Source organism: Oncorhynchus nerka, linkage group LG6 (genome assembly GCF_034236695.1).
Source record: "Oncorhynchus nerka isolate Pitt River linkage group LG6, Oner_Uvic_2.0, whole genome shotgun sequence".
In the NCBI taxonomy this organism is placed as follows: Eukaryota; Metazoa; Chordata; class Actinopteri; order Salmoniformes; family Salmonidae; genus Oncorhynchus; species Oncorhynchus nerka.
This window is the reverse complement of record NC_088401.1, coordinates 30081671-30108856: the sequence shown is the minus strand read 5'-3', so window position 1 is coordinate 30108856 and position 27186 is coordinate 30081671. Positions and strand designations below refer to the sequence as shown.

The 27186-nt window shown below is 42.4% G+C and overlaps 1 protein-coding gene across 4 annotated transcripts; it reads left to right on the top strand.

The window, feature by feature from the left end:
* Nucleotides 1-1998: 1998 nt before the first annotated feature.
* ralaa (v-ral simian leukemia viral oncogene homolog Aa (ras related)) lies at nt 1999-26566 on the top strand. Of its 4 annotated transcripts, none has more exons than XM_065019484.1 (7): nt 1999-2105; nt 4345-4602; nt 14824-15032; nt 15129-15303; nt 15443-15506; nt 15642-15716; nt 23975-26566. In XM_065019484.1, exons 2-6 carry the CDS (start codon nt 4489-4491, stop codon nt 15695-15697), a joined length of 618 nt encoding a protein of 205 aa, XP_064875556.1. In that variant the 5' UTR covers nt 1999-2105; nt 4345-4488; the 3' UTR covers nt 15698-15716; nt 23975-26566. The 4 variants fall into 4 exon arrangements, 2 of the variants coding, with proteins under 2 accessions (XP_064875556.1, XP_064875555.1); XM_065019483.1 differs by having other exon boundaries at nt 17161-26566; XR_010464075.1 differs by having other exon boundaries at nt 15443-15716.
* The last annotated feature ends 620 nt before the right edge of the window (nt 26567-27186 follow it).

Genomic DNA, 27186 nt, shown 5'->3' with positions numbered 1-27186 from the left:
ATGTTATTGAACGGCCTGTGAATGTAAAATGTTGCAACTGTGGTGGGGATCACATTCCCGAATTCCCTGAGGGCTGTGAAAGACGTTGGTATGTCAAGGATCGTGGCTGTAAAGCACATCTCCTATGTGGAGGCGGTGAAGAGAGTCGAAGGGGCAAGAGGCCACAGTTCTGAAGAAGATATGGCAGTGGATGCACCGCAACCAGTTGCAAATGGTTTACCTCAGTCAAGTTATCGGGATACATTTAGTGTGAAGAAGGTGGATTTTGCAGCATTTATAGCCTCAGTTATTAATCGTACTGCACGAATGTCCAAGAAGCCCAAGCAGCTGGACATCATTATAGCTGCAGCTAAGAAGTTTTTGGGCCTCCAAGACTTCCCGGCAGAAGCACTGCAAGGACTACTGTCGCCAGAAAATGTCCCGCCCTCACAGGATCCTTCTGAGCCTGTGTATGGACTTGATTATAACAGAAAAGCAAGCAGATTCATATTGTATGGAATTGTTATATATTTATTTGATCTTTACCCTGCATTGTTTCCTTTTTGGGATCTTTATTATCCACTTGTACAGTAGGTGGCGGAATGCACCTATAATTGTGGCGTATGCTATTATGCCAAAGAAGAGGTGGTCGGATTGGTGAAGCGTGTAGAGTTGAACCATAGTTCGGGGAATGGGAAATGGTGGCGAGTAGTGCGGATGGAATGGAGGAAAAGTTGGTGAAGCAACAGCTGTGCTGGAATGCGAACAATATGGGTGTCAGTACGGATGGTATGGAGCTGGAGGATGATGGTCAAGGGCCGGAATGGTCGATAGTGAAAAGCCAGGAAGAAGAGGGATCAAGATACAGAAAGCAGTTGAGCGTCTAGTTAACAAAGCATAAAGAGGGCCAAGGTAGGAAGCAAGATTAATGATGTGTCGGAGTGGAAAGTTGTCATGGTGTTTGATGAGACCACAGGGCCTCACACTCTGTCCATCTAACTAATGCCGTAGAGAAAGAGGTAGGTGAAGTGAAATTAGCTCGGTTCATTGGTAGCCAAGCTCAGCAAGAGAAGATTTTAGAAATGGAAACACTTAATAGGACGACGTTTAAAAGCCATGTCCCTGGTGCTTATGCTAGATTGAGGGGAGTCATCACTGCGGCAGAGTGATTGAGGCCAAAAGGTTGATCAGTAGGAAAGAGGGTCAAAGATGTGAAAGCTTATCAGTGATGCTGAGGTTTGAGAAAGTCTTGCTGAGAAAAGTACAGATAGGACTCCTTGGTTTCAATGTTAGAGAATTTGTCCCATATGCACTGCAGTGTTTTAAATGCCAAAGAATGGGACATGTAGCTGCTCAATGTAAAGGAAAGAACAGATGTGCCAAGTGTAAAGGGGAACATGATTACAGTGACTGTGGGAGCAATGTGAAGGTTCAGTGCTGTAATTGTGGGGGAGAACACAGTGCAGCATTCGGTGGATGCCAGGTACAGAGAGAGGCTCAGAGATATAAGATCAGTCACGAGGTATCGTATGCAGAGGCCGTAAAACAGATTGGTAGAACTACAGTGCGGATTTATGGAGCTTACATGGATGTACCTGTAGTAAGTGTACTGACTGTCGGGGCTGGTGCTTCTGATGGTCCTGGCATGGTTTCGGGGCTTGTTCAGAAATCTTGTGCTCATGAATGTGCAGTGTCAAAGGACACTTTGATAATGAATAAAATTGAGTTCATAGCTTTTATTGGTAAGGTTATCAATACTATTTGGGTTGTGGAAAGCAGAAATTCCAGGTTGAAGGTTATTGCAGACACAGCAAAATAAATATTGGGGGTAACAGATGTTCCTGTTGAAATGGTTGTTGACATGCTTTACAATCCTACGGGTGGAGTGTTTAATGGGAGGGGGGAGGGTGTGGTAGAAGTTAAGGAATTATTTGGTTTTTATTTTTATTTTCATGGTTGTACAGAATTGGGCAGCTCATGATTAATCTTTACATTCCAGCACAGTAGGTGGCGGCATGACTTAAACGATTGATTGCGGACCGCCATGATATCATAGAAGAAGAAGTAGATAACAAAGAAGAAGACTTGACAAGCTCTTCTCTTGTTGCTAGGATCGCGAGAAGAGGGTAAGTAAACGATTTCTTCAAACCAGCTTGCAGCTGTCATTTTTTTGTAGCCTGTATCGCCCATAGTGTCCCAAGGTAAGGTTATTTCCAATACATGCTAGCTAGCCCAACCTTCTACCGCACTTCGAAGAACAAGTTAACTGACGTTAGTCATCTGGCTTAATTAGCTAGCCAGCTAGCTTGAGTTTGTCGTTTTAGCTAGTTAGCTACAGTACACCTCGTTGTTTTAGTATGTGAAGCTAGCTAGTTTTATGTAGCTAACTACAGTAACTAGCTTAACTAGGTAACGCTAGCTTGCTTAGCGTCAGCAAAACTAGCTAACGTGAACTGGCTAACTACGATGGTTTCCTAGTCAAAAACACTATACAGCACTTGACATTTCACTTAGAATTCCACTGTAGCCTAGCTAATACTCATATTTCCCTGACACATTCTGTCTCCCTCGCTTCCCTTACAGCGTCCTATTTCTTCTTTTTAATGGACTGAATGCTAACCAATCCTTGTTTGGAATTAGGACATACAGTGAATTCGGGAAGTATTCAGACTTGACTCAACACATTTTGTTACGTTACAGCGTTATTCTACAATTGATTAAATAGTACCCCCCCCCAAATCTACACACAATACCTCATAATGACAAAGCAAAAAAAGGTTTTTAGATCATTTAATACATTTGCACCAAAAATGTACGAGGTAGGACATTTTACATAAATATTCAGACCCTTTACTCGGTACTTTAAAGCACCTTTAGCAGAGGTTACAGCCTCGAGTCATCTTGGGTATGATGCTACCAGCTTGGCACACCTGTATTTGGGGATTCTCTCCCATAATTCTCTGCAGATCCACTCAAGCTCAGGTTGGGTGGGGAGTGTCACTGCACAACTATTTTCAGGTCTTCCCAGAGATGTTCAATCAGGTTCAAGTCCGGGCTCAGGCTGGGCCACTCAAGGACATTCGGAGACTTGTCCTGAAGCCACTCCTGCGTTGTCCAGTTGGAAGGTGAACCTTCACCCCAGTCTGAGATCCTGAGTGCCCTGGAGCAGGTTTTAATCAAGGAACTCTCTTTACTTGGCTCCGTTCATCTTTCCCTCAATCCGGACTAGTCTCCCAGTCCCCGAAAAACTTCCCCACAGCATGATGCTGCCACAACCATGCTTCACCGTAGGGATGGTGCCAGGTTTCCTCCAGACGTGATGCTTGGCATTGAGGCCAATGAGTTCAATCTTGGTTTCATCAGACCAGAGAATGTTGTTTGTCAAGGTCTGAGTTCTTTAGGTGCCTTTTTGACAAACTCCAAGTGGGGCTGTCATGTGCCTTTTTACTGAGGAGTGGCTAACTTCTGGCCACTCTACCATAAAGGCTTGATTGGTGCAGAGATGGTTGTCCTTCTGAAATGCTCTCATCTCCACAGAGGAACTCATGAGGTCTGTCAGTGACCATCAGGTTCTTGGTCACCTCCCTGACCAAGGCCCTTCTCCCTCAATTGCTCAGTTTGACCCGGCAGCCAGCTCTAGGAAGAGTCTTCGTGATTCCAAACTTCTGTTTAAGAATGATGGAGGCCACTGTGTTTGGGACCTTCAATGCTGTAGAAATGTTTTGGTACTCTTCCCCAAATCTGTGCCTCGACACAATCCTGTCTGAGCTCTACGCACAATTCCTTCGAACCCCATGGCTTGGTTTTTGCTCTGACATGCACTGTCAACTGTGGGATCTTTTTATATAGACAGGTGTGTGCCTTTCCAAATCATGTCCAATCAATTGAATTTACCACAGGTGGACTCCAATGAAGTTGTAGAAACATCTCAAGGATGATCAATGGAAACAGGATGCACCGTTGCTCAATTTCTAGTCTCATAGCAACGGGTCTGAATTCTTATGGAAATAAGGTATTTCTGTTTCATTTTTATAAATGGGCAAATAATAAAAACCTGGTTTTGCACTGTTATTATGTGTAGATTGAAGGGAAAAAAATGTAAGCAATTTTAGAAAGGCTGTAACGTAACAACGTGTGGAAAAAGTCAAGGGGTCTGAATACATTGCATTCGATAAGTATTTCTCTTAAGTCATTTCTAAATTCTCAGTTTCACTGATCCAGCCAAGTTGTTTTAACTGCTGTGAGGGAGCACTTCCTTGTGGGAGCACACCCTTGTGGCGGTAGTGTACAATGCAGCAGTGTGAATAACATGATTTGCAGTACATCAAATACATTGTCTTGTTTTTATTTATTTTTTCATTTTAGGGGACAAGCTCAATCTGCCTCACGTTGCAGTTGGAGGTTGCTGTTCTATCTATCTGGCTTACCCTCAGATCCTCCCTTTCCCCTCCTGGTTTCTTCCCGAACCTCTTGCTCTCCTTAAACCCTCTTTACTTGGAGTGAACCACCATGGCAACAGCAAAGCCCAAAGGGCAGAACTCTCTGGCCCTCCACAAAGTGATCATGGTGGGCAGTGGTGGAGTGGGGAAGTCAGCCCTCACTCTGCAGTTCATGTATGACGAGGTAAGAAACAATATTTGTCAGAAGAGCATATTTTGTTGGCTGTTTTGGAAGGCCTACTTTTCTTCTGGATAACAGATGTTTATGGCCTACATCCAACTTTCGAGGCCAGAGATGACTAAACGTTTTGGCTCGAGGGCCAAAAAAATAGAAAATACATACACACTACCAGTCAAAGGTTTGGACACACCTTCTCATTCAAGGGTTTTTTATTTTTCTATTTTCTACATTGTAGAATACTAATGAAGACATCAAATCTATGAAATAACACATGGATTCATGTAGTAACCAAAAACGTGTTAAACAAATAAAAATATATTTTTCTTCAAAGTAGCCAGCCTTTGCATTGATGACATCTTTGCACACACTTTGCATTCTCTCAACCAGCTTCATGATTTATTCACCTGGAATGTAGTTCAATTAACAGGTGTGCCTAGTTAATTTGTGGATTTTCTTTCCTTAATGCGTTTGAGCCAATCAGTTGTTGTGACAAGATAGGGCTATCTTCTGTATACACCCCCTATTTGGTAAAAGACCAATATGACAAGAACAACTCAAATAAGCAAAGAGAAATGACAGTCCATTACTTTAAGACATGAAGGTCAGTCAATCTGCTAAATTTCAATCACTTAAAGTTTCTTCAAGTGCAGTCGCAAAAACCATCAAGCTCTGATGAAACTGGCTCTTATGAGGACTGCCACAGGAAAGGAAGACCCAGAGTTACCTCTGCTGCAGAGGTTAAGTTCATTTTATTAACTGCACCTCAGATTGCAGCTCAAATAAATGCTTCACAGAGTTCAAGTAACAGACATATCTCAACATCAACTTTTCAGAGGAGACTGCATGAATCAGGCCTTTATGATTGGATTTCTGCAAAGAAACCACTACTAAAGGACACCAATAAGAAGAAACTTGCTTTACACGAGCAATGGACATTTAGACCAGTGGAATTGTTTTGGGTCTGATGAGTACAAATTTGTGATTTTTGGTTCCAACCGCCGTGTCTTTGTGAGGCGCAGAGTAGGTGAATGGATGATCTCCGCATGTGTGTTTCCCTCCGTGGAACATGGAGCTGTGATGGTGCTTTTCTGGTGACACGCTGTGATTTTATTCAAAATTCAAGGTAGCCTTAACCAGCATGGCTACAACAGCATTTCACGAAGGCCTGATTCATGCAGTCTCCTCTGAACAGTTGATGTGATTGTTACTTCAAATCAAATTTTATTGGTCACATACACATGGTTAGCAGATGTTATTACGAGTGTAGTGAAATGCTTGTGCTTCTAGTTCCGACAGTACAGTAATATCTAACAATTCCACAACTTCCTAATACACACATCTAAGTAAAGGGATTGAATAAGTATGTGTATGTGTGTGTATATTTACGGTAGTGTTTTGAATGGTAGTGTATATACTGTATTTTATACCATTTTAAGATGGTTTAAAATACACTACCGGTCAAAAGTTTGGGGTCACTTAGGAATGTCCTGGTTTTCCATGAAAACAGATGAAATGAGTAGGAAATATAGTCAAGATGTTGACAAGGTTATAAATTTAAAAAAATTATTGAAATAATTGTCTCCTTCAAACTTTGCTTTTGTCAAAGAATCCTCCATTTGCAGCAATTACAGCCTTGCAGACCTTTGGCATTCTAGTTGTCAATTTGATGAGGCAATCTGAAGAGATTTCACCCCATGCTTCCTGAATTGCCTCCTACAAGTTGGATTGGCTTGATGGGAACTTCTTCCATATCATATGGTCAAGCTGCTCCCACAACAGCTCAGTAGGGTTGAGATCAGGTGACTGTGCTGGCCTTTCCATTATAGACAGAATACCAGCTGACTGCTTCTTCCCTAAATAGTTCTTGCATAGTTTGGAGCTGTGCTTTGGGTAATTGTCCTGTTGTAGCAGGAAATTGGCTCCAATTATGTGCCGTCCACAGTGTATGGCATTGCGAAGTGGGTGATAGCCTTCCTCCTTTAAGATCCCTTTTACCCTGTACAAATCTCCCACTTTACCACCACCAAAGCACCCCCAGACCATCACATTGCCTCCACCATGCTTAACAGATGGCGTCAAGCACTTCAGCATCTTTATTTTTTCTGCATCTCACAAATGTTCTTTGACCTGAACATCTCAAACTTAGATTAGTCTGTCCATAACACTTTTTTTCCCCCAATCTTCCTCTGTCCAGTGTCTGTTCTTTTGCCCATCTTAGTCTTTTATTTTTATTGGCCAGTCTGAGAGATGGCTTTTTCTTTGCAACTCTGCCTAGAATGCCAGCATCCATCCCAGAGTAGTCTCTTCACTGTTGACCTTGAGACTGGGGTTTTGCTGGTACTATTTAATAAAGCTGTCAGTTGATTACTTGTGAGGCGTTTGTTTCTCAAACTAGACACGCTCATGTACTTGTCCTCTTGCTCAGTTGTGCTCGGGGGGCCTCCCACTCTTTCTATTCTGGTTAGAGCCAGTTTGCGCTGTTCTCTGAAATGGAGTAGTACACAGCGTTGTACGAGATCTTCAGTTTCTTGGCAATTTCTCACTTGGAATAGGCTGACGAGTTTCAGAAGAAAGGACTTGGTTTCTGGCCATTTGGAGCCTGTCATCGAACCCACAAATGCTGATGCTCCAGGTGCTCAACTAGTACTACTAAAGGCCAGTTTTATTGCTTCTTTAATCAGAACAACAGTTTTCAGCTGTGCTAACATAATTGCAAAAGGGCTTTCTAATGATCAATAAGCCTTTTAAAATGATAAACTTGGATTAGCTAACACAACATGCCATTGTGACACAGGAGTTATGGTTGCTGATAATGGGCCTCGGTACGCATATGTAGATATTCCATAAATCTGCCATTTCCAGCTACTGTAGTCATTTAAACATTAGCAATGTCTACACTGTATTTATTATCAATTTGGTGTTATTTTAATGGGCGAAGGTTTGGGGTCACTTAAATGTCCTTGTTTTTTAAAGAACCATTTAAAAAAAATGGTAGCTTACATATGATAGCAGTAATGCAAGATATGTAAACATTATTAAAGTGACTAGAAATCAATTTAGTAAATTGGTCATGATTTCAAGTCTGTACGCAGCAGCCTCTCTGTTAGTGATGGCTGTTAGTCTCTCAGTCCCAGATTTGATGCTCCTGTACTGACCTCGCCTTCTGCATGGTAGCGGGGTGAACAGGCAGTGGCTTGGGTGGTTGTTTTCCTTGATCTTTTTGGCCTTCCTTGTAATTGGGTGCTGTAGGTGTCATGGAGGGCAGGTAGTTTGCCCCTGGTGATGCGTTATGCAGACCGCACCACCCTCTGGAGAGCCTGGCGGTTGTGGGAGGTGCAGTTGCCGTGCCAGGTGGTGATACAGCCCGACAGTATGCTCTCAATTGTTCATCTGTAAAAGTTTGTGGGTTTTAGATGGCAAGCCAAATTTCTTCAGCCTCAATGATGTCGCTCTTGCTGCGGGAGATTCTCTGATCCACCTCTACGCAGACGGCACCATTCTGTATACATCTGGCCCTTCTTTGGACACTGTAACAAACCTCCAAACGAGCTTCAATGCCATACAACACTCCTTCCGTGGCCTCCAACTGCTCTTAAACGCTACTAAAACTAAATTCATGCTTTTCAACCGATTTCTGCCCGCCCGACTAGCATCGCTACTCTGGACGGTTCTGACTTAGAATATGTGGACAACTACAAATACCTAGGTGTCTGGCTAGTGTAAACTCTCCTTTCAGACTATTAAACATCTCCATCCAAAATTAAATCTAGAATCGGCTTCCTATTTCGCAACAAAGCCGCCTCCACTCAAGCCGCCAAACATATCTTTGACTTCGATGTCATTTACAAAATAGCCTCCAACACTCTACTCAGCAAATTGGATGTAGTCTATCAGTGTCATCCGTTTTGTCACCAAAGCCCCTGTTACTGTAATTTAATTATTCCAATATGTTTTCATTAATTGAATTCCCTTAATCTATTTTGAGAATTTGTAAGATTCTTGTTTGCATAAAATAGACGGAGACCAGTCTTATCAATAATAGGTAACAGAATTTATTCTCTGAGCGCGCTGCCACGTTACCACGAGCAACAGTTTATATACAATAACATGACGTAATTTCATTGCTTCTAGAATGAATCTCCTCCTCCCGACCTAGAATTAAGTGAGTTTAACAGTTCATTCCAACTCATTAACACACTCACAGGTCACACAACATAACTGAATTAACTCTTGACCCCTCACCATTATCGATCACCACTTAGCCGACAGTTCTAATTAACAGAGAACCTAGGAATGCACTCACTTCCTTATCTAAAACACCCCAGAGCTCAGTTTCGTCGGTTCAACCATAGGTTAACGACCCTATCTGCTTACTTAACCCACTCCTCTCCAGACTAGTATGGAATGGTGTTCGTTATATTTAATTACTCCTTGTCCGTGTCACACAATCCCTTATGAACTCATATTGTTAATCAGATATAATAAAACAGTGTAAGTTTACTTAGTTACAGTTCCATTTAAAATGAGAATATTGTTAAGTCATTTATTCATAATATTCCTAACAGCCCCATATACTACCCACCATTGCGACCTGTATGCTCTCGTCGGCTGGCCCTCGCTGCATATTCGTCGCCAGACCCACTGGCTCCAGGTCATCTATAAGTCTTTGCTAGGTAAAGCTCCGCCTTATCTCAGCTCACTGGTCACGATCACAACACCCACCTGTAGCACGTGCTCCAGCAGGTATATCTCACTGGTCATCCCCATATTGTTTTTAACTTTTTTGTTCTTTTGTACATCAGTATTTCTACTTGCACTTCATCATCTGCACATCTATCACTCCAGTGTTAACAAGAAATTTGTGGAGTGGTTGAAAATTGAATTAATGACTCCAACCTAAGTGTATGTAAACTTCCGACTTCAACTGTGTATTTGAGATTCTTCAAAGTAGCCACCCTTTGCCTTGATGACAGCTTTGCACACTCTTGGTATTCTCTCAACCAGCTTCACCTGAAATGCATTTCAGTTATCAGGTGTGCCTCGTTAAAAGTTAATACTTTTGAGCCAATCAGTGGTGTTGTGTTGGTAGGGTTGGTATACAGAAGATAACCCTATTTGGTAAAAGACCAAGTCCATATTATGGCAAGAACAGCTCAAATAAGCAAAGAGAAACGACAGTCCATTACTAAGACATGAAGGCCAGTCAATACGGAACATTTCAAGAACTTTGCCACTGTATTTGAAGACTTTCAAAAACCATTAAGCGCTATGATGAAACTGGCTCTCATGGGGACCACCACAGGAAAGGAAGAACGAGTTACCTCTAATGCAGAGTATAACTTCAATAGAGTTACCAGCCTCAGAAAAAGCAGACCAACTCAAATGCTTCATAGGACCGGCCTCCTGGTTAGAATTTCGGAGGTGTGCACACCACCCACCGCTTCAAAGTATATTACTCGCCAATGTCCAGTATCTAGACAACAAGGTAGACTAAATTAGGGCAAATGTTGCTTTCCAGAGACATCCTGGATTGTAACATACTGTTTCATGGAAACATGGTTCTCTCAGGAAATGTTGTCAGTCGGTACAGCCACCGGGATACTTTATGCATCACACCATTAGAAATAAACATCTCTGGGAAGGAGGGTGGGGGTGTATGCTTCATTATTAATGAGTCATGGTGTAATCGTGACATACAGGAACTTGAGTCCTTTTGTTCACATGACCTAGAATTCCTCAAATGCCTACCATATAATCTCCCAAGAGAATTCTCGTCGTTTGTCATAGCTATGTATATCCCCCCTCAAGCAGATACCACAACAGCCTTCAAGAAACTTCACTGGACTTTATGCAAACTGGAAACCATATCTCCTGAAGCTGCATTTATTGTAGCTGGGTATTTTAACAAAGCAAATTGGAGAACAAGGCTACCTAAATTCTATCAGCACATTGATTGTAGCACTCGTGCAGGCAATAAACTAGATCATTGCTACTGTAACTACCGCGATGCATACAAGGCCCGTAGGCAAATCTGACCACTACTCCATTTTGATCCTCACGTCCTATAAGCAGAAACTCAAAACAGGATGTACCCATGATGAGAACTATTCAACACTGGTCTGCCCAATAGGAATCCACACTTCAAGACTGTTTTTGATCACGCGGACTGGGAAATGTTCCGGGCAGCCTCAGAGACTAATATTGATTTATACGCTGATTTGGTGAGTGAGTTTAAGGAAATGCATTGGAGATGTTGTACCCACTGTCACTATTAAAACCTACCCTAACCAGAAACTGGATAGATGGCAGAATTCCAGCAAAACTGAAAGCACAAACCACCACATTTAAATCAGGGAAAGATGACTGTGAATATGGTTGAATACAAACAGTGTAGTCATCCCCTCTGCAAGGCAATCAAACAAGTGAAACGTCAGTATAGAGACAACGTGCGGTTGCAATTAAAATGGCTCAAACATGAGACGTATGTGGCAGAGTCTACAGGCAATCACGGACTACAAAAAAAAAAAAAACAGCCAGGTCCTGGACACTGACATCTGGCTTCTAAACTAACACCTTCTTTGAGGATAACAGTGCCACCGACGAGGGCCGCCACCAAGGACTGCAGGCCCTCCCTCTCCATGGCCCGAAGCGAGTAAGACATTAAACGCATTAACCCTCACAAAGCTGCAGGCCCAGATGGCATTCCTAGCCGCGTCCTCAGAGTAAGCGCAGACCAACTGGCTGATGTGTTTACGGACATATTCAATCTCCCTATCCCAGTGTGCTGTCCCCACATGATTCAACATGGCCACCATTGTTTCTGTACCCAAGAAGGCAAAGGTAATTGAACTAAATGACTATTGCCCCATAGCACTCACTTCAGTCTTAATGAAGTTCTTTGAGAGACTAGTCAAGGATCATATAGCGCCACCTTACCTGCCGCCCACTTCAAATTTCATACCGCCGCAATATGTCCACAGACGATGCAATCGCCATCACACTGCCCTATACCATCTGGACAAGATGAATACCTATGTAAGAATGCGGTTCATTGACTACAGCTCAGCATTCAACACAATAGTACCCTCCAAGCTCATCATTAATCTTGAAGTCCTGGGTCTCAACCCCGCCCTGTGCAATTTGGTCCTGGACTTTGACAGGCCGCCCCCAGGTGCTGAAGGTAGGAAACAACTTCTCCACTTCGCTGATCCTCAACACTGGGGCCACACAAGGGTGCGTGCTCAGCCCCCTATTGTACTCCCTGTTCACCCACGACTGCGTGACTGCTCAATCTCTAGCTCAATCTCTAGCTCAATCTCTCTGTAAATGCCATGTCTGTAGGTCTCTGTGTTTCACTCTCGCTTTGTGTCGTAACCTCTCTTTTGTTTAAGCACCTCATATAGCACTTTGTCATCACCTGTGAGTATTGTTTTTGGTTATGGTGTTTGTTTGTTGCTGGTGGGAAAAGGGGGAAACCAAGACAAGTCGCCCATGGGCATACACTACCCGTAGGTGAACTTTGTTAAATACACTAGTTAGAACTGGGCGGACCACCCACTGTATTTTTGGTTAGTTAGTTAGCTGTTGTTAAAGTAGGCTAGTCTAGCTTAGGGGTGTTTTTGAATACTTATTGTTTCTTTCCTTGGGTCCAGCTCAGCCCCTTTTCCTGCTCCCACCATTACCGTGTGTTTATAAATAAACCTAGAGTTTGACGGTAGATTTCTGTTGCCGTGGTTATTTCGTGCACACTTTTACTTTGTCACAATAATAATTTGCATGAGTTATGTTACGGGTCTCATTACCATCCCCCCTAGACTGTCGGGCCAAAAGGGATTCGTAACATAAGTGGCCATGAAGTTCAACTAGCCATGAAGTACACTTTAACTGTAGAGCAGGCAGGGGTGTGAGTCAAACCACACATCTGGAAGGCTGCACAGTCTGTTGATTATGTTACGAATCCCTTTTGGCCCGACAGTCTAGGGGGGATGGTAATGAGACCCGTAACATAACTCATGCAAATTATTATTGTGACAAAGTAAAAGTGTGAACGAAATAACCACGACAACAGAAATCTACCGTCAAACTCTAGGTTTATTTATAAACACACGGTAATGGGGGGAGCAGGAAAAGGGGCTGAGCTGGACCCAAGGAAAGAAACAATAAGCATCCAAAACACCCCTAAGCTAGACTAGCCTACTTTAACAACAGCTAACTAACTAACCAAAAATACAGTGGGTGGTCCGCCCAGTTCTAACTAGTGTATTTAACAAAGTTCACCTACGGGTAGTGTATGCCCATGGGCGACTTGTCTTGGTTTCCCCCTTTTCCCACCAGCAACAAACAAACACCATAACCAAAAACAATACTCACAGATGATGACGAAGTGCTATGAGGTGCTTAAACAAAAGAGAGGTTACGACACAAAGCGAGAGTGAAACACAGAGACCTACAGACATGGCATTTACAGAGATTGCGCTAGAGATTGAGCTTGCAGATGTCTGCATCAAGTTTGCAGACGACACTACAGTGGTAATAACGACGAGAGCCTACAGGGAAGAGGTGAGGGCACTCTGAGTGTGGTGTCAGGAAAACAACCTCATCAACAAAACTAAAAAGGAGATGATCGTGGACTTCAGGAAAGAGTAGAGGGAGCACCCCCATTTCCACATCGACGGGACAGCAGTGGAAAAAGGTGGAAAGTTTCAAGTTACTCGGTGTACACATCAGGGTCGAACTGAAATGGTCCACCCACACAGACAGTGTGGTAGAGATGAAACGGTATGAACATTTCTCATCACGATTATAGTGACCAAAATTATCACAGTTATTAGTATTTTTATTTTCACCTTTATTTAACCAGGTAGGCCAGTTGAGAACAACTTCTCAGCGTATGCAAATGGCTTGAGGTGGTAAGGCAATAAATAGGCCATAGCAGCGAAGTAAATATAATTGAGCAAATTAAGGACAACGAAGTCGAGGTATTTGAGTGGCCATCACAAAGCCCTGACCTCAATCCTATAGAACATTTGTGGGCAGAACTGAAAAAGCTTTTGTTAGCAAGGAGGCCTACAAACCTGACTCAGTTACACCAGCTCTGTCAGGAGGAATGGGCCAAAATTCACCCAACTTATTGTGGGAAGCTTGTGGAAGGCTACCTGAAACGTTTGACCCAAGTTAAACAATTTAAAGGCAATGATACCAAATACACTCAATTAGTATGTAAACTTCTGACCCACTGGGAATGTGATGAAATAAATAAAAGCTGAAATAAATGATTCTCTTTGATCTTATTCTGACATATCACGTTCTTAAATTAAAGTGGTGATCCTAAGACAGGGAATTTTTACTACTATTGTCAGGAATTGTGGAACTGAGTTTAACTGTATTTGGCTAAGGTAAACTTCTGACTTAAACAAATCTAAATATATACAGTTAAACACTTTATTTCATAATTTTGATGTCTTCACTATTATTCTGAAGGAAATGGGAAACCGCACACTGCTTTTGATAGTATCACTGATCTTTAATAAGCTGACGTATCGGCCTCACGGCCTTCGTCAGAGCTTTATTCTATAATGTAGAAAATAGTACAAATAAAAACCCTGAAAAGAGTTGTCTAAACTATTGACTTAATTGGTCCATTATAATTTCTACATTCTCTGATTTTAGATGTTTGCATTAGGGATGCACCGATGTGGAAGTTCTAGGCTGATATATACACACAATTACATATTTCTTTATATTGCCTTTAACTACTTTAGCACAAACTGCAGCAATATGTCTACGTTCCTAAGGCTAATTAGAAAATGGCAAATGACTTGAATATGGTAATGCTGTAACTATTTTCATTGGTAAGTGGGATGTTCAGGACTCAAGTTCCTTATGTTACCTACGCCATCGGTGAGTGCTGTAGAGACACCCATGTTCCTGAGTGTCTCAACCTTTCAAAAGTTAAAGCCAAATTTGTATGAAGAGAACAGGAACCGCTCTTTGTACGAACCTCTTTGGTGGATATCAGAACCAGTTACATGAGTAACCCCCATGAACTAAGCGGCACATTCAGTTGACAAGAAAATATATACATTCCTGGAACCTTCTGGTGGTCTAAACCAAACATCATTTTGGCCAGCCTTGATCTAGGCTGATCTCATTTCCCCAATTTTGCAATTGTGTGCATGACCTCACTTGGTAGTAATTTATTGTCTGTTGATGCCACCCCCTTAGTTTGTTGAGGACTATGAACCAACCAAAGCGGACAGCTATAGGAAAAAGGTAGTTCTGGATGGGGAGGAGGTCCAGATAGACATCCTGGACACTGCGGGACAAGAGGACTATGCTGCCATCCGGGACAACTACTTCCGCAGTGGGGAGGGCTTCCTCTGTGTCTTTTCCATCACTGAGGCAGAGTCGTTTGCAGCTACAGCAGACTTCAGGTTGAGCAGCATAACAACTCCATGTAGTTACATATCATAGTCCCATAGTTGTTACATGTCATAGCTCCACTGTCATCTAATGGCTCTGCTCTGCAGGGAGCAGATCTTGCGGGTGAAGGAGGATGAGAGTGCACCCTTCCTCCTGGTGGGGAACAAGTCTGACTTGGAGGACCGGAGGCAGGTCAGCGCGGAAGAGGCCAAGGCGCGTGCTGAACAGTGGGGCGTGTGCTACGTGGAGACCTCTGCCAAAACCCGTGCCAATGTCGACAAGGTGAGCCAGATGGGTTGCATCTATCAACCAGGGCTCAGCTCCTCTGCAGTCACAAACTGCAGAGAAGGTTGTCTTGGATGTTACATAGTAACATGTTGCCATATCTGTAGATGGACTGTGTTTATTCTCGTCTTTGCAGGTATTCTTTGACCTGATGAGAGAGATCCGAGCGAGGAAGATGGAGGACAGTAAAGAGAAAAACGGCAAGAAGAAAAGGAAAAGTTTGGCCAAGAGGATTAGGGAGAGATGCTGCATTTTATAGTGACAAGGGGGTCAGTGATAACTGCTTTGTGTATATAAATATTTCAACTATTTTTGCATTTTATTTGTGCCCGTAGAAGCCCCTTACTCCTGGTTCTGGTACCCAGGGATTCTAGTCTTGGATCAGAAGTAACTGGTTGGTTTAACAAAAGGTGAGTGGCACTGACTGTGGCAAGTGGTTCATGGACAGATTTGGCAGTCCCATAATCCTTGTTGCTCAATCGATCCTCTATGCTCTGACACTCCTCAAACCTGCGGCCTCTTTAGTTCTTCTGGATCACATGTTAGAGATGGCACAGACTTACTGTGGTGAAAACATTGGGCTTGGCTCTTTGTAGGCTGATTTCGATTTTTTTTTTATACTTTTTTTTTTACGTGAATAGAACTTAAATGTAAGCATACCCAACAAGACCATGGTCATGTTATGACTGAGATCTTGGACAGCCCCAAACCCAGAACATTTTCCTACTTCTGAGGGACCATTTCCAATTGAAATGATTTGACACCAATTAACCTGATTGAATGAGAGGGAAAAGGCCTGCATGCCTCCAGGGTTGGGTTTCCCAAAAGCATCTTAAGGCTAAGTTCGATAGAAATTTCGTAGGAGCATCGTTAAATCTCAGAGCTGTTTCACAAAACCATCATTACTAACTTCCATTTGAAAACACTTGTATCTAACTACTGCTTCAGACCACTTGTAGAACAGCTAGAACAGTTAACTTCATAGTTGAATAAAAATAGTCTACAAAATGTGCAATGCTACAAACAAGCGAAGCAATGACAAAACAGGTTTCAAATGAAAACCGAGATTACTATATTGTAAGATAGATATTAGAATACATATTTCAGTCATATTGAAATTGTTTAATCAATTGAGTTATATTTTTCTAATTGTAGGCTACTGTAAGAGGTGCCAAATCTGGTTTAGTGTATTATTATAGGCTAAGCTGATCATACTTTCTGAAGGAGCATGTCCTTCATCACTATTGTATATTCTTTCTAGGCCCAGGACTAGTCAGGCACTGAATTATTTTAAAAATAAACCAAAAAGCCAGGTGTACTATTGATGCATACACTCTTAAGTTTTCAAAACTTCAAAATCGTGTACATAAGCACACTAACAAGCTTTGTTCTCCTCTGTTGCGAGGGGAATCAGTTTCATTATTTACACTCCCTTTCATTCATTCTTGGAGAGAAGACTAATTCTTTGGGTTCTCGTTCATTATGGTAGAAGGGTGTGAAACTTGACAGTTTACCTGTCCTTTACTTCATTTACTTTTTCCATTGGAAAAGTTAGGTCCTGTAATTAAGGAGCATTACCAGGAATCACCATATTCTCTGTCACGTTCTCTCTTGGTTTCTATAGCACCAAGTCCTTTCCATTACTGCTGCCTCAGACCCACTTGTTACAGACTGGGTCAACTGGATTCTATCTAAACATGTCATAGATCTTTGGTCTTAAAGGGCTATTACACTTCCTAATTTTGCCTTGTTTTAGACTTGGTTCATTAAGAAATGCTAGTTTCCATGACTGAATTCAAACTGGAGTTGGTTTCGCGGTCTGGTTTGATGTAGGTGTCTCTTGTGTGTTCACAGATGGGAAGAGTTAGCCAATTAGCTTCAGCCGGCTGGTGTGCTACCTTGGCAAAGTTGGTTTGACTTTGGATAGCCTATCTCTGGGAATAGTAGGGACTAGATGTCGACCGATTATGATTTTTCAACGCCAATAATAAAAATTATCGGCAAATCCGCCCCCAAAAATACCGATATCCGATTGTTATGAAAACTTGAAATCGGCCCTAATTAATCGGTCGACCTCTAGTAGGGACCGTCCATAAGTTACACAATGTACATCATTTTAGTTCTCATTAAATGCTTTCAATATTTGTATATGAATTTCTACAATTTATAGTTGGTTTGAAGTTTTTAAATCATTGAAAATTGGAGATTGTCCCATGTACACATCCTGTATCGCATACGGCTGTGATTGGGAGTCCCATAGGGCGGCGCACAATTGGCCCAGCGTCGTCCGGGTTTGGCCGGGGTAGGCCGTCATTGTAAATAAGAATTTATTCTTAACTGACTTGCCTAGTTAAATAAATGTAAATGTCCCTGACTAGCCCCATAGGCATTATGATCAGGTAGTGTGGAGCTGTGCTCCGAATTGATGATTACTTGGGTGCTGACTTGTGGACAGGATTAAAATAAACCCAATCCACGGAAAACTGTTGTCACGGAATGAAGATGTCATTTTTATTTATTTTTTATCGTCTTGCAAATATCAGTTTTGGACCAATACACTTAGTAGTACATTTTGACACTAGAATAAATGTTTGACTCATATCGATGCTACTTAGGCCATTTTTTTTTTTACCCCCCCATTTTCTCCCCAATTCAGTCATATCCAATTGCGATCTTGTCTCATCGCTGCAACCGGCTCGGGGAAAGGCGAAGATCGAGTCATGCGTCCTCCAAAACATGGAACGCCAAACCACGCTCCTTAACACCTGCCCGCTTAACCCAGAAGCCAGCCGCACCAATGTGTCGGAGGAAACACTGTTCAACTGACGACCGAAGTCAGCCTGCAGGCGCCTGGCCTGCCACAAGAAGTTGCTAGAGCCAAGTAAAGCCTCCCCTCACCCAGACGACGCTGGGGCAATTGTGCGCAGCCATATGGGACTCCCAGAAGAAGTTGCTTTTAGGGTCAGTCGCTCTTTAAGGTCCTCCGTGAACTTTTTTCTTAAATAGTGCACATTTTTTGGCGAGCTAGGTTGTGTTCAATAGGCAGGGAAACAGAACATTTGAAACCTGAATATTTAGTTTGTGTAGTACCTCCAAAGGTTTCTCTGAACATGACCCTGATTCATGTCACAACCGGTGACTTGTGGCTATGCACCAAAGATGACCATCTCTGCCACCATAGAGTTTGAAGCGAGGGCCAGCCAACGAGAGCCTACAGGTCGCAGTGGTGGGTGGTATATGGGGCTTTGGTGACAAAACGGATGGCACTGTGATAGACTGCATCCAATTTGCTGAATAGAGTGTTGGAGACTATTTAGTAAATAACATCGCCGAAGTCAAGGATTGGTAGGATTGGAGATGCTTAATGTGAGTCTGGAAGGAGAGCTTACAGTCTAACCAGACACCTAGGTATTTGTAGTTGTCCACATATTTTAAGTCAGAACCGTCCAGGCTAGTGATGCTGGATGGGCGGGCAGGTGCAGGCAGCGATCGGTTGAGGAGCATGCATTTAGTTTGACCTGCATTTAAGAGTAATAGGAGGCCACGGAAGGAGAGTTGTATGTATGGCATTGGAGGTTAAGTGTCCAAAGAAGGGCCAAATGTATACAGGATGGTGTCGTCTGCGATCAGCGAGTCACCAGCAGCAAGAGCGACATCATTGATGTATACAGAGAAAAGAGTCAGCCTGAGAAAAGAACCCTTTGGCAGTCCCATAGAGACCGGACAACAGGCCCTCCGATTTGACACGCTGAACTCTGTCTGAGAAGTAGTTGGTGAACCAGGCGAGGCAGTCATTTGAGAAACCAGGGCTGTTGAGTCTGTGGTGATTGACAGACAAAAGCCTTGGCCAGGTTGATGAATACAGCTGCACAGTATTGTCTATCGATGGCGGTTATGATATCATTTAGGACCTTGAGCGTGACTGAGCTGCACCCATGACCAGCTCGGAAACCAGATTGCATAGCGGAGAAAGTACGGTGGAATTCAGGGTAGGATATATATAGGTCGGTAGCAGTTTTTGTCTAGAGTGTCTCCCCCTTTGAAAAGGGGGATGACCGCGGCAGCTTTCTAATCTTTGGGGATCTCAGACGATACAAAAGAGAAGTTGAACAGGCTAGTAATAGGGGTTGCAACAATTTCGGTTGATCATTTTAGAAAGCGAGGGTCCAGACTGTCTAGCCCTGCTAATTTGTAGGGGTCCAAATTTTGCAGCTCTCTCAGAACATCAGCCATCTGGATTTGTGTGAAGGAGAAATGGGGGAGGCTTGGACAAGTTGCCGTGGGGGGTGCAGGGCTATTGACCAGGGTAGGGGTGGCCGGGTGGAAAGCCTATATAGGTGTTCCTATATATTTGCGTATCGCGGGGGCTATTTAATGCGAATGCCGTACGCCACAGGATGTTTTTGTGCTGGTCAAGGACAGTCAGGTCTGGAGTGAACCACGGGCTATATCTGTTCCTGGTTCTACATTTGTTTTGAATGGGGCATGCTTATTTAATATTGCGAGGAAAGCACTTTTAAAGAATAACCAGGCATCTTTTACTGACGGAACACCCCCATCTTCTATTGACTGCATGTGTTCAATTTGTTTCAACTTTTGCTACTTTGCATGACGGTTTGTACTGAACGACACGTTTCCCAAAAACATTCTTGAACACAGAGGTACATTTGCTCCATTTGTGGGTGTAGTTAATCAATGCTTCATGTATTCAATTTCTCAGGTTCTGGCAGATGGGCTTTCTGTTCCCCTCTGATGCTCATACCCATGTTAGAAGGGAAGGTCACAAAAGAAACGTTATTTTGCCCCCTTAGGAATATACACTGCTCAAAAAAATAAAGGGAACACTTAAACAACACAATGTAACTCCAAGTCAATCAAACTGTCCACTTAGGAAGCAACACTGATTGACAATACATTTCACATGTTGTTGTGCAAATGGAATAGACAACCGGTGGAAATTATAGGCAATTAGCAAGACACCCCCAATAAAGGAGTGGTTCTGCAGGTGGGGACCACAGACCACTTCTCAGTTCCTATGCTTCCTGGCTGATGTTTTGGTCACTTTTGAATGCTGGTGGTGCTTTCACTCTAGTGGTAGCATGAGACTGAGTCTACAACCCACACAAGTGGCTCAGGTAGTGCAGCTTATCCAGGATGACACATCAATGCGAGCTGTGGCAAGAAGGTTTGCTGTGTCTGTCAGCGTAGTGTCCAGAGCATGGAGGCACTACCAGGAGACAGGCCAGTACATCAGGAGATGTGGAGGAGGCCGTAGGAGGGCAACAACCCAGCAGCAGGACCGCTACCTCCGCCTTTGTGCAAGGAGGAGCAGGAGGAGCACTGCCAGAGCCCTGCAAAATGACCTCCAGCAGGCCACAAATGTGCATGTGTCTGCTCAAACGGTCAGAAACAGACTCCATGAGGGTGGTATGAGGGTCCGACGTCCACAGGTGGGGGTTGTGCTTATACAGCCCAACACCGTGCAGAACGTTTTTCATTTGCCAGAGAACACCAAGATTGGCAAATTCGCCACTGGCGCCCTGTGCTCTTCACAGATGAAAGCAGGTTCACACTGAGCACATGTGACAGACGTGACAGTCTGGAGACGCCGTGGAGAACGTTCTGCTGCCTGCAACATCCTCCAGCATGACCGGTTTGGCAGTGGGTCAGTCATGGTGTGGGGTGGCATTTCTTTGGGGGGGCCGCACAGCCCTCCATGTGCTCGCCAGAGGTAGCCTGACTGCTATTAGGTACCGAGATGAGATCCTCAGACCCCTTGTGAGACCATATGCTGGTGCGGGTTGGCCCTGGGTTCCTCCTAATGCAAGACAATGCTAGACCTCATGTGGCTGGAGTGTGTCAGCAGTTCCTGCAAGAGGAAGGCATTGATGCTATGGACTGGCCGCCTGTTCCCCAGACCTGAATCCAATTGAGCACATCTCGCTCCATCCACCAACACCACGTTGCACCACAGACTGTCCAGGAGTTGGCGGATGCTTTAGTCCAGGTCTGGGAGGAGATCCCTCAGGAGACCATGCGCCACCTCATCAGGAGCATGCCCAGGCGTTGTAGGGAGGTAATACCACACACACTACTGAGCCTCATTTTGACTTGTTTTAAGGACATTACATCAAAGTTGGATCAGCCTGTAGTGTGGTTTTGGACTCCAAATCCAGACCTCCATGAGTTGATAAATTTGATTTCCATTGATTCATTTTTGTGTGATTTTGTTGTCAGCACATTCAACTATGTAAAGAAAAAAGTATTTAATAAGAATATTTCATTCATTCAGATCTAGGATGTGTTATTTTAGTGTTCCCTTTATTTTTTTGAGCAGTGTAGTTCAATAGCCCTGTCGAGCCTTTCCACTCCCTATTTAATCTGGCTCTTGTGACTGACTGGGTTCGAACCAGGTCTCCTGCATGTCAGAAGACTGTTAGCCCACTTAGCTAAGGCACATTGGGATGAATTCAGGAAGCTAACACAAGTATTCAAGTCTCCAGCAAGGTTACTTGAAGAGTATGGTTCATCAAACCACCTCGGTTGCATTTTATCCCCTTTAGACCTCGTATCTGGAGATTATGGCACCAATATGACTGTCTGGGTTTTAATTCGGGCGTACTGCACGACACTGTGGCAAACCGAAGCAGAACCATCTGGCTTATCAGAGCCCTTCTAAGGATAGCCTTTCCATGACATTGCTATTCAACTTCTTATGGGGGACAAATTTTGTTTTTTGTGGCATTCCCTTCTAACTTGGCTTGTGATCATCATAGAGGGGAATAATAATAATAGCTTATAGCCAAAGCGGTTCAAATGTTAGAGCCAAACTCGTACGGAGAAAATGTATTCAACATGCCACATTGGCTTCAGTAACCGCCAGAAGTTCATGTTTACCACAGCGAGCATTTGATTCGATCTCTTCTCCTCTACCTTTCCTGGTTGGCAAGGTGATGTTGCGAGGTACTGTACATAATATATAAGGAGGTACTGTACATAATGACGAGATGGTCTTGTCTGCGCCCCTAACAATGGTAGCCGTTGTTCCAAAAGCGGGAAGGCAGGCAGACTGCTTATCACTGTATTCCCACATGGAGAAATTGACGGGAGGGGACCCTCTCACTTCACCTCTTCCTCTCTAGTCATCACACTCATTAACATTGATGCCTTGATGTCCATTGTGATTGGGAACAAGTAGACCAGCATTTCCAAAACTCATTCTCCGGTACCCCAAGGGGTGTACGTTTTGGTTTTTGCATTAACACTACACAGCTGATTATTTTAATCAGCTGTGTAGTGCTAGGGCAAAAGCCAAAACGTGTGCCCCCCTTTAGGTCCCGAGGACAGAGTTTGGGAAAACCCTGAAGTAGACTATCCCCACACCTAGATTAACAGTTATATGCAATGCTTGGAGTACCTCTTTTTTTTCTGAGCCTCAAATTATGTTTTCCTTTTGACTGAATTCCTTGTTATTGGAATTTCATCATAGACATTACATTTCAGACATTACGTTTGCTACTTCAATTCTTTAACTCTTACCCGCCATGTCTAGACTTGACAGTTCATTCAGCTTTTGTATTTTGATCATGGAGTTCTGATCATGCAATTAAGAACACGTCATGCATATTGATTTAAAACTACATTTAAATGTGTCCACATTGTGTCCAGTTTCCCTTTTCCCATGCTATATTCAAATGCCAGTATGCATTCTGCAAACGGTGGAACAGGATAAATCTGACAACTTGATGGCTGTAGCCTACTAGCCAGCTAACCTCTGTAACTAGCCAGCAAGCTACAGGACACACCTACTCATTCCAGGGTTTTACTTTATTTGTACTATTTTCTACATTGCAGAATAATAGTTTAGATATCAAAACTATAAAATAGCACATATAGAATCATGTACTAACCAAAAAAGTGTTAAACAAATCAAAATATATTTGAGATTCTTCAAAGTAGCCACCCTTTGCATTGATGACAGCTTTACACACTCTTTGCATTCTCTCAACCACCTTAATGAGGTAGTCACCTGGAATGCATTTCAATTGACAGGTGTGCCTTGTTAAAAGTTCATTTGTGGAATTTCATTCCTTAATGCGTTTGAGCCAATCAGTTGTGTTGTGACAAGGTAGGGGTGGTATACAGAAGTCCATATTATGGCAAAAACAGCTCAAATAAGCAAAGAGAAACGAAGAACTTTGAACGTTTCTTCAAGTGCAGTTGCAAAAACCATCACGCGCTATGATGAAACATCAACTGTTCAGAGAAGACTGTATGAATCAGACCTTCATGGTCAAATTACTGCAAAGAAACCACTACTTAAGGACACCAATAAGAAGAGACTTGCTTGGGCCAAGAAACACAAGCAATGAACATTACAGGTAGAAATCTTTCCTTTGGTCTGATGAGCCCAAATTTGTGGTTTTTAGTTCCAACTACCATGTCTTTGTGAGACGCAGAGTAGGTGAGCGGATGATCTCGGCATGTGTAGTTCCCACCGTGAAGCACGGAGGAGGAGGTGGTGTGGGGGTGCTTTGCTGGTGACACTGTCAGTGATTTATTTAGAATTAAAGGTACTCTTAACCAGCATAGCGAACACAGTATTCTGCAGAGATACGCCATCCCATCTCGTTTGCATTTAGTCCCACTATCATTTGCTTTTCAACAGGACACTGACCCAACACACCTCCAGGCTGGAGAGTGATGGAGTGCTGACCTGGCCTCCATAATCACCCGACCTCAACCCAATTGAGATGGTTTGGGATGAGTTGGACCACAGAGTGAAGGAATAGCAGCCAATAAGTGCTCCGCATATGTGGGAACTCCTTCAAGACTGTTGAAAAAACATTCCAGGTGAAGCTGGTTGAGAGAGTGCCAAAGAATGGCTACTTTGAAGAATGTCAAATATTAAAATACATTTTGATTTAGCACTTTTTTAGATACTACATGATTCCACATGTTATTTCATAGTTTTGATGTCTTCACTATTATTATACAATGTAGAAAATAGTAAAAATAAAGAAAAACCATTGAATGAGTAGGTGTCCAAACGTTTGACTGGTACTGTAGCTAGCAACGCTAAAGGGATTTCTTACAGGTTAGCTTAACTCTAGCCAAACAAAGCATTGTTTTTCTAATAAACGCGAGCCAACTAGCTAATTGAAGCTAGCAAACACCTTTCTTACATGCTAGGAACGTATTTCCTTCAACATTTAATGAAAAAAAAGGTGCTTCTCTCCCAAAACACAAGTTTTCTGGAAACTTGTGGGCAGAGTGCTGATGTGGCCCACTGCTTGCACCTTCAGTAGCCTGATTGGGTCTAGAATGAGAAGAAATTCACACATGCATGCGTCTCTGACCACCTCTTGAACTTTTGTGCATCTATACCGGTCTTTTTCAATGCGATGTTCATATTCTGATAGGCGAAGTTGCATGTAAATGTCAAGTGTAGACAGCCTTAGACAGGCAGTCCAATTCTGATTTGGCAAAAGAGCTTAATCCCCCCGCTCTTGGTCAAATTAGTGGGAAAAGATCGTAATCTTGCTGCCAGTGTAAACACAGCCTTAAAGTAATTGTCCAGTGGATCTATTTTAAAAGTTCAAAATTCTGATAACTCATACCCGTATAATGTCGTGACTCAGCCTATACTCGTATTTTTGGCCAAAGCATGAATTGGAGAATAAACACTTCAAAACCACCACAATTGTGTTTCTGACAGTTAAAAAAAAAAAAAAAAAAGCTTTTTATTTCCGCATGAAGGATGATGAGCTGGCCAATCAGCTGTCTACTCATTATTTTTTTTTGTTGGTTTTCACCCACTCCATTCCTGCTCAAAGCTGTTTTTTTAACATATTTTTTAAGAATTGGTAGATAAACTTCACTCGTTTTGTAATCAATTATCTGGAAACACTGGAATGCTACTTTAATATAAATCTGGAAATTACTGGAGTTACTTTGTTTTTGGGAAACTCACCCCATGATAGTTTGAACTTTTCAGTCTTACATAACTTGATGTTAAAACCCTCAAGTCTATTGATGCACCGGTGTGTTATCTAAATAACATAATTAAAAAATCCCATCAATCTGTCAGTTTGAGCTAGAGAGATCTAGCATGGGCTATGTCTCAATCCACTTCATCCGCCTATGTCGCCCTTCCGCATCTGCAGTGGAAAGTGGCGGAGCTACAGAGCTGTTTTTCAAACCAGGAGACATCCAGAAAATCGTAGACTCACGAACATGACGGTGTTCTCAGTGTTTTGCTTTGACGTCCACAAGTGTCGCTGGACCAGTCCTAAAGGTAACCCATACAAATGAATGGAGGTAGTTTTGTGCCAACAAAAATAAGGGGTTAAATGTGTTGTTTAATTCCTGAGCTTTCTTATCTCCTTGATATAGGACAGACACTTCAAAACTTTATTCCTTATGATTTATTTTTGTACTGTCTTGTCGTTTATGAATTTATAATTCATTGCGTTTATGTGTTTATATGGGCAATAGTAGTAAAGGCCAAGTGTAATATTTTGTCATGCTTTATTTATTTTTTAGGGATACCTAAAAGGCTCCTAAAATTTCAAATCAAATAGCTAAATGATCCATTGTATGACCTTAAAACAATTCCATGTCATCTTAGAACCCCCCGCTCTTGTAGAATTCTGTAGCACACCATTATCTACTTCCATGGTGCTACCTTGCTTTCTGACTGACCTAGATCAAGTTCTGTTTGTTTGTGTGTATGCACATGCGTGGGTCCAAGCCCCTACTTGGTAACTCTGTCTCAAATGACAAATGTTTTTATTAACTTATTTTCCTATTGTTTGGCGTAATCACAATGGACTGGGCCAGGTCAAATTGAGCAAGGCCAGGTCTGGTTCGTGAGACTTAAGTAGGACTTTGTATTACATTTTGTTGCAGTAATGTGAATGCAGGTGAATTTTCTCTACAGGAAACTTTTAATGTGAGTTTATTTATTTTATTTTTTACTGTACACATGTATTGCCTTGTTTTAATATCCTTTTACTTTCAATTTGTAATATTTATCTTTGATTTGCTTTATCAAACTGAAGATCAATCTCGATATGGATGTTGGTTATACCTGTATTGTGTAGTTATTATGTTGTCTGTTTACTCACATCCTTAACAAAAACACTAATGTATCTTACTGTTACTGGGTACGATAATTGAAATGCTGTGTACCTTTCAGTTCATGTTTTGTGAGCTATTGGATAGACAAATAAAGTGATTATAATTTTTTATAAACAAATCCACCCCTTTTTATTCTGAGACTTGCACTGATTGTTCTGTTATTGCAATGTAACAGCTGTAAATGGACTATTTTAATATTTTGTTTAAATGTAATATTCATAGTAGACATTGCAAACTAAAATGACCCATTAATGGGATATGTTCTCTTTCCAACATTCGTTTTGGCGGAATCAAATTGTATTAGGCACATGTGCCGAATACAACAGGTGTAGACCTAGTGAAATGCTTAATTACGAAGTCAACTCATGCAGTGGTTAGTTGCATAATCTTGACTAGTGAGGAATAATAATTGTAGCCTATCTAGTCCTCCCTGTGCCTAGCCCCCTGACACTCAAATGGTGACGCGGGGCGAAAATCGGAATTCAAGCGTCAATGGATTAGTTATTAATATACCTATAGTGAACAAAAATATAAATGCAACATGTAATGTGCTGGTTTCATGAGCTGAATTTTTTTTTAAATCCTATAAATGTTCGAAACTCATTCCGATTGGCTGGGCCTGGCTCCCAAGTGGGTGAGCCTATGCCCACACATGGCTGCACCCATGCCCAGTCATGTGAAATCAATAAATCTGGGCCTAATTATTTCATTTCAATTGACTGATTTCCTTATGAATTT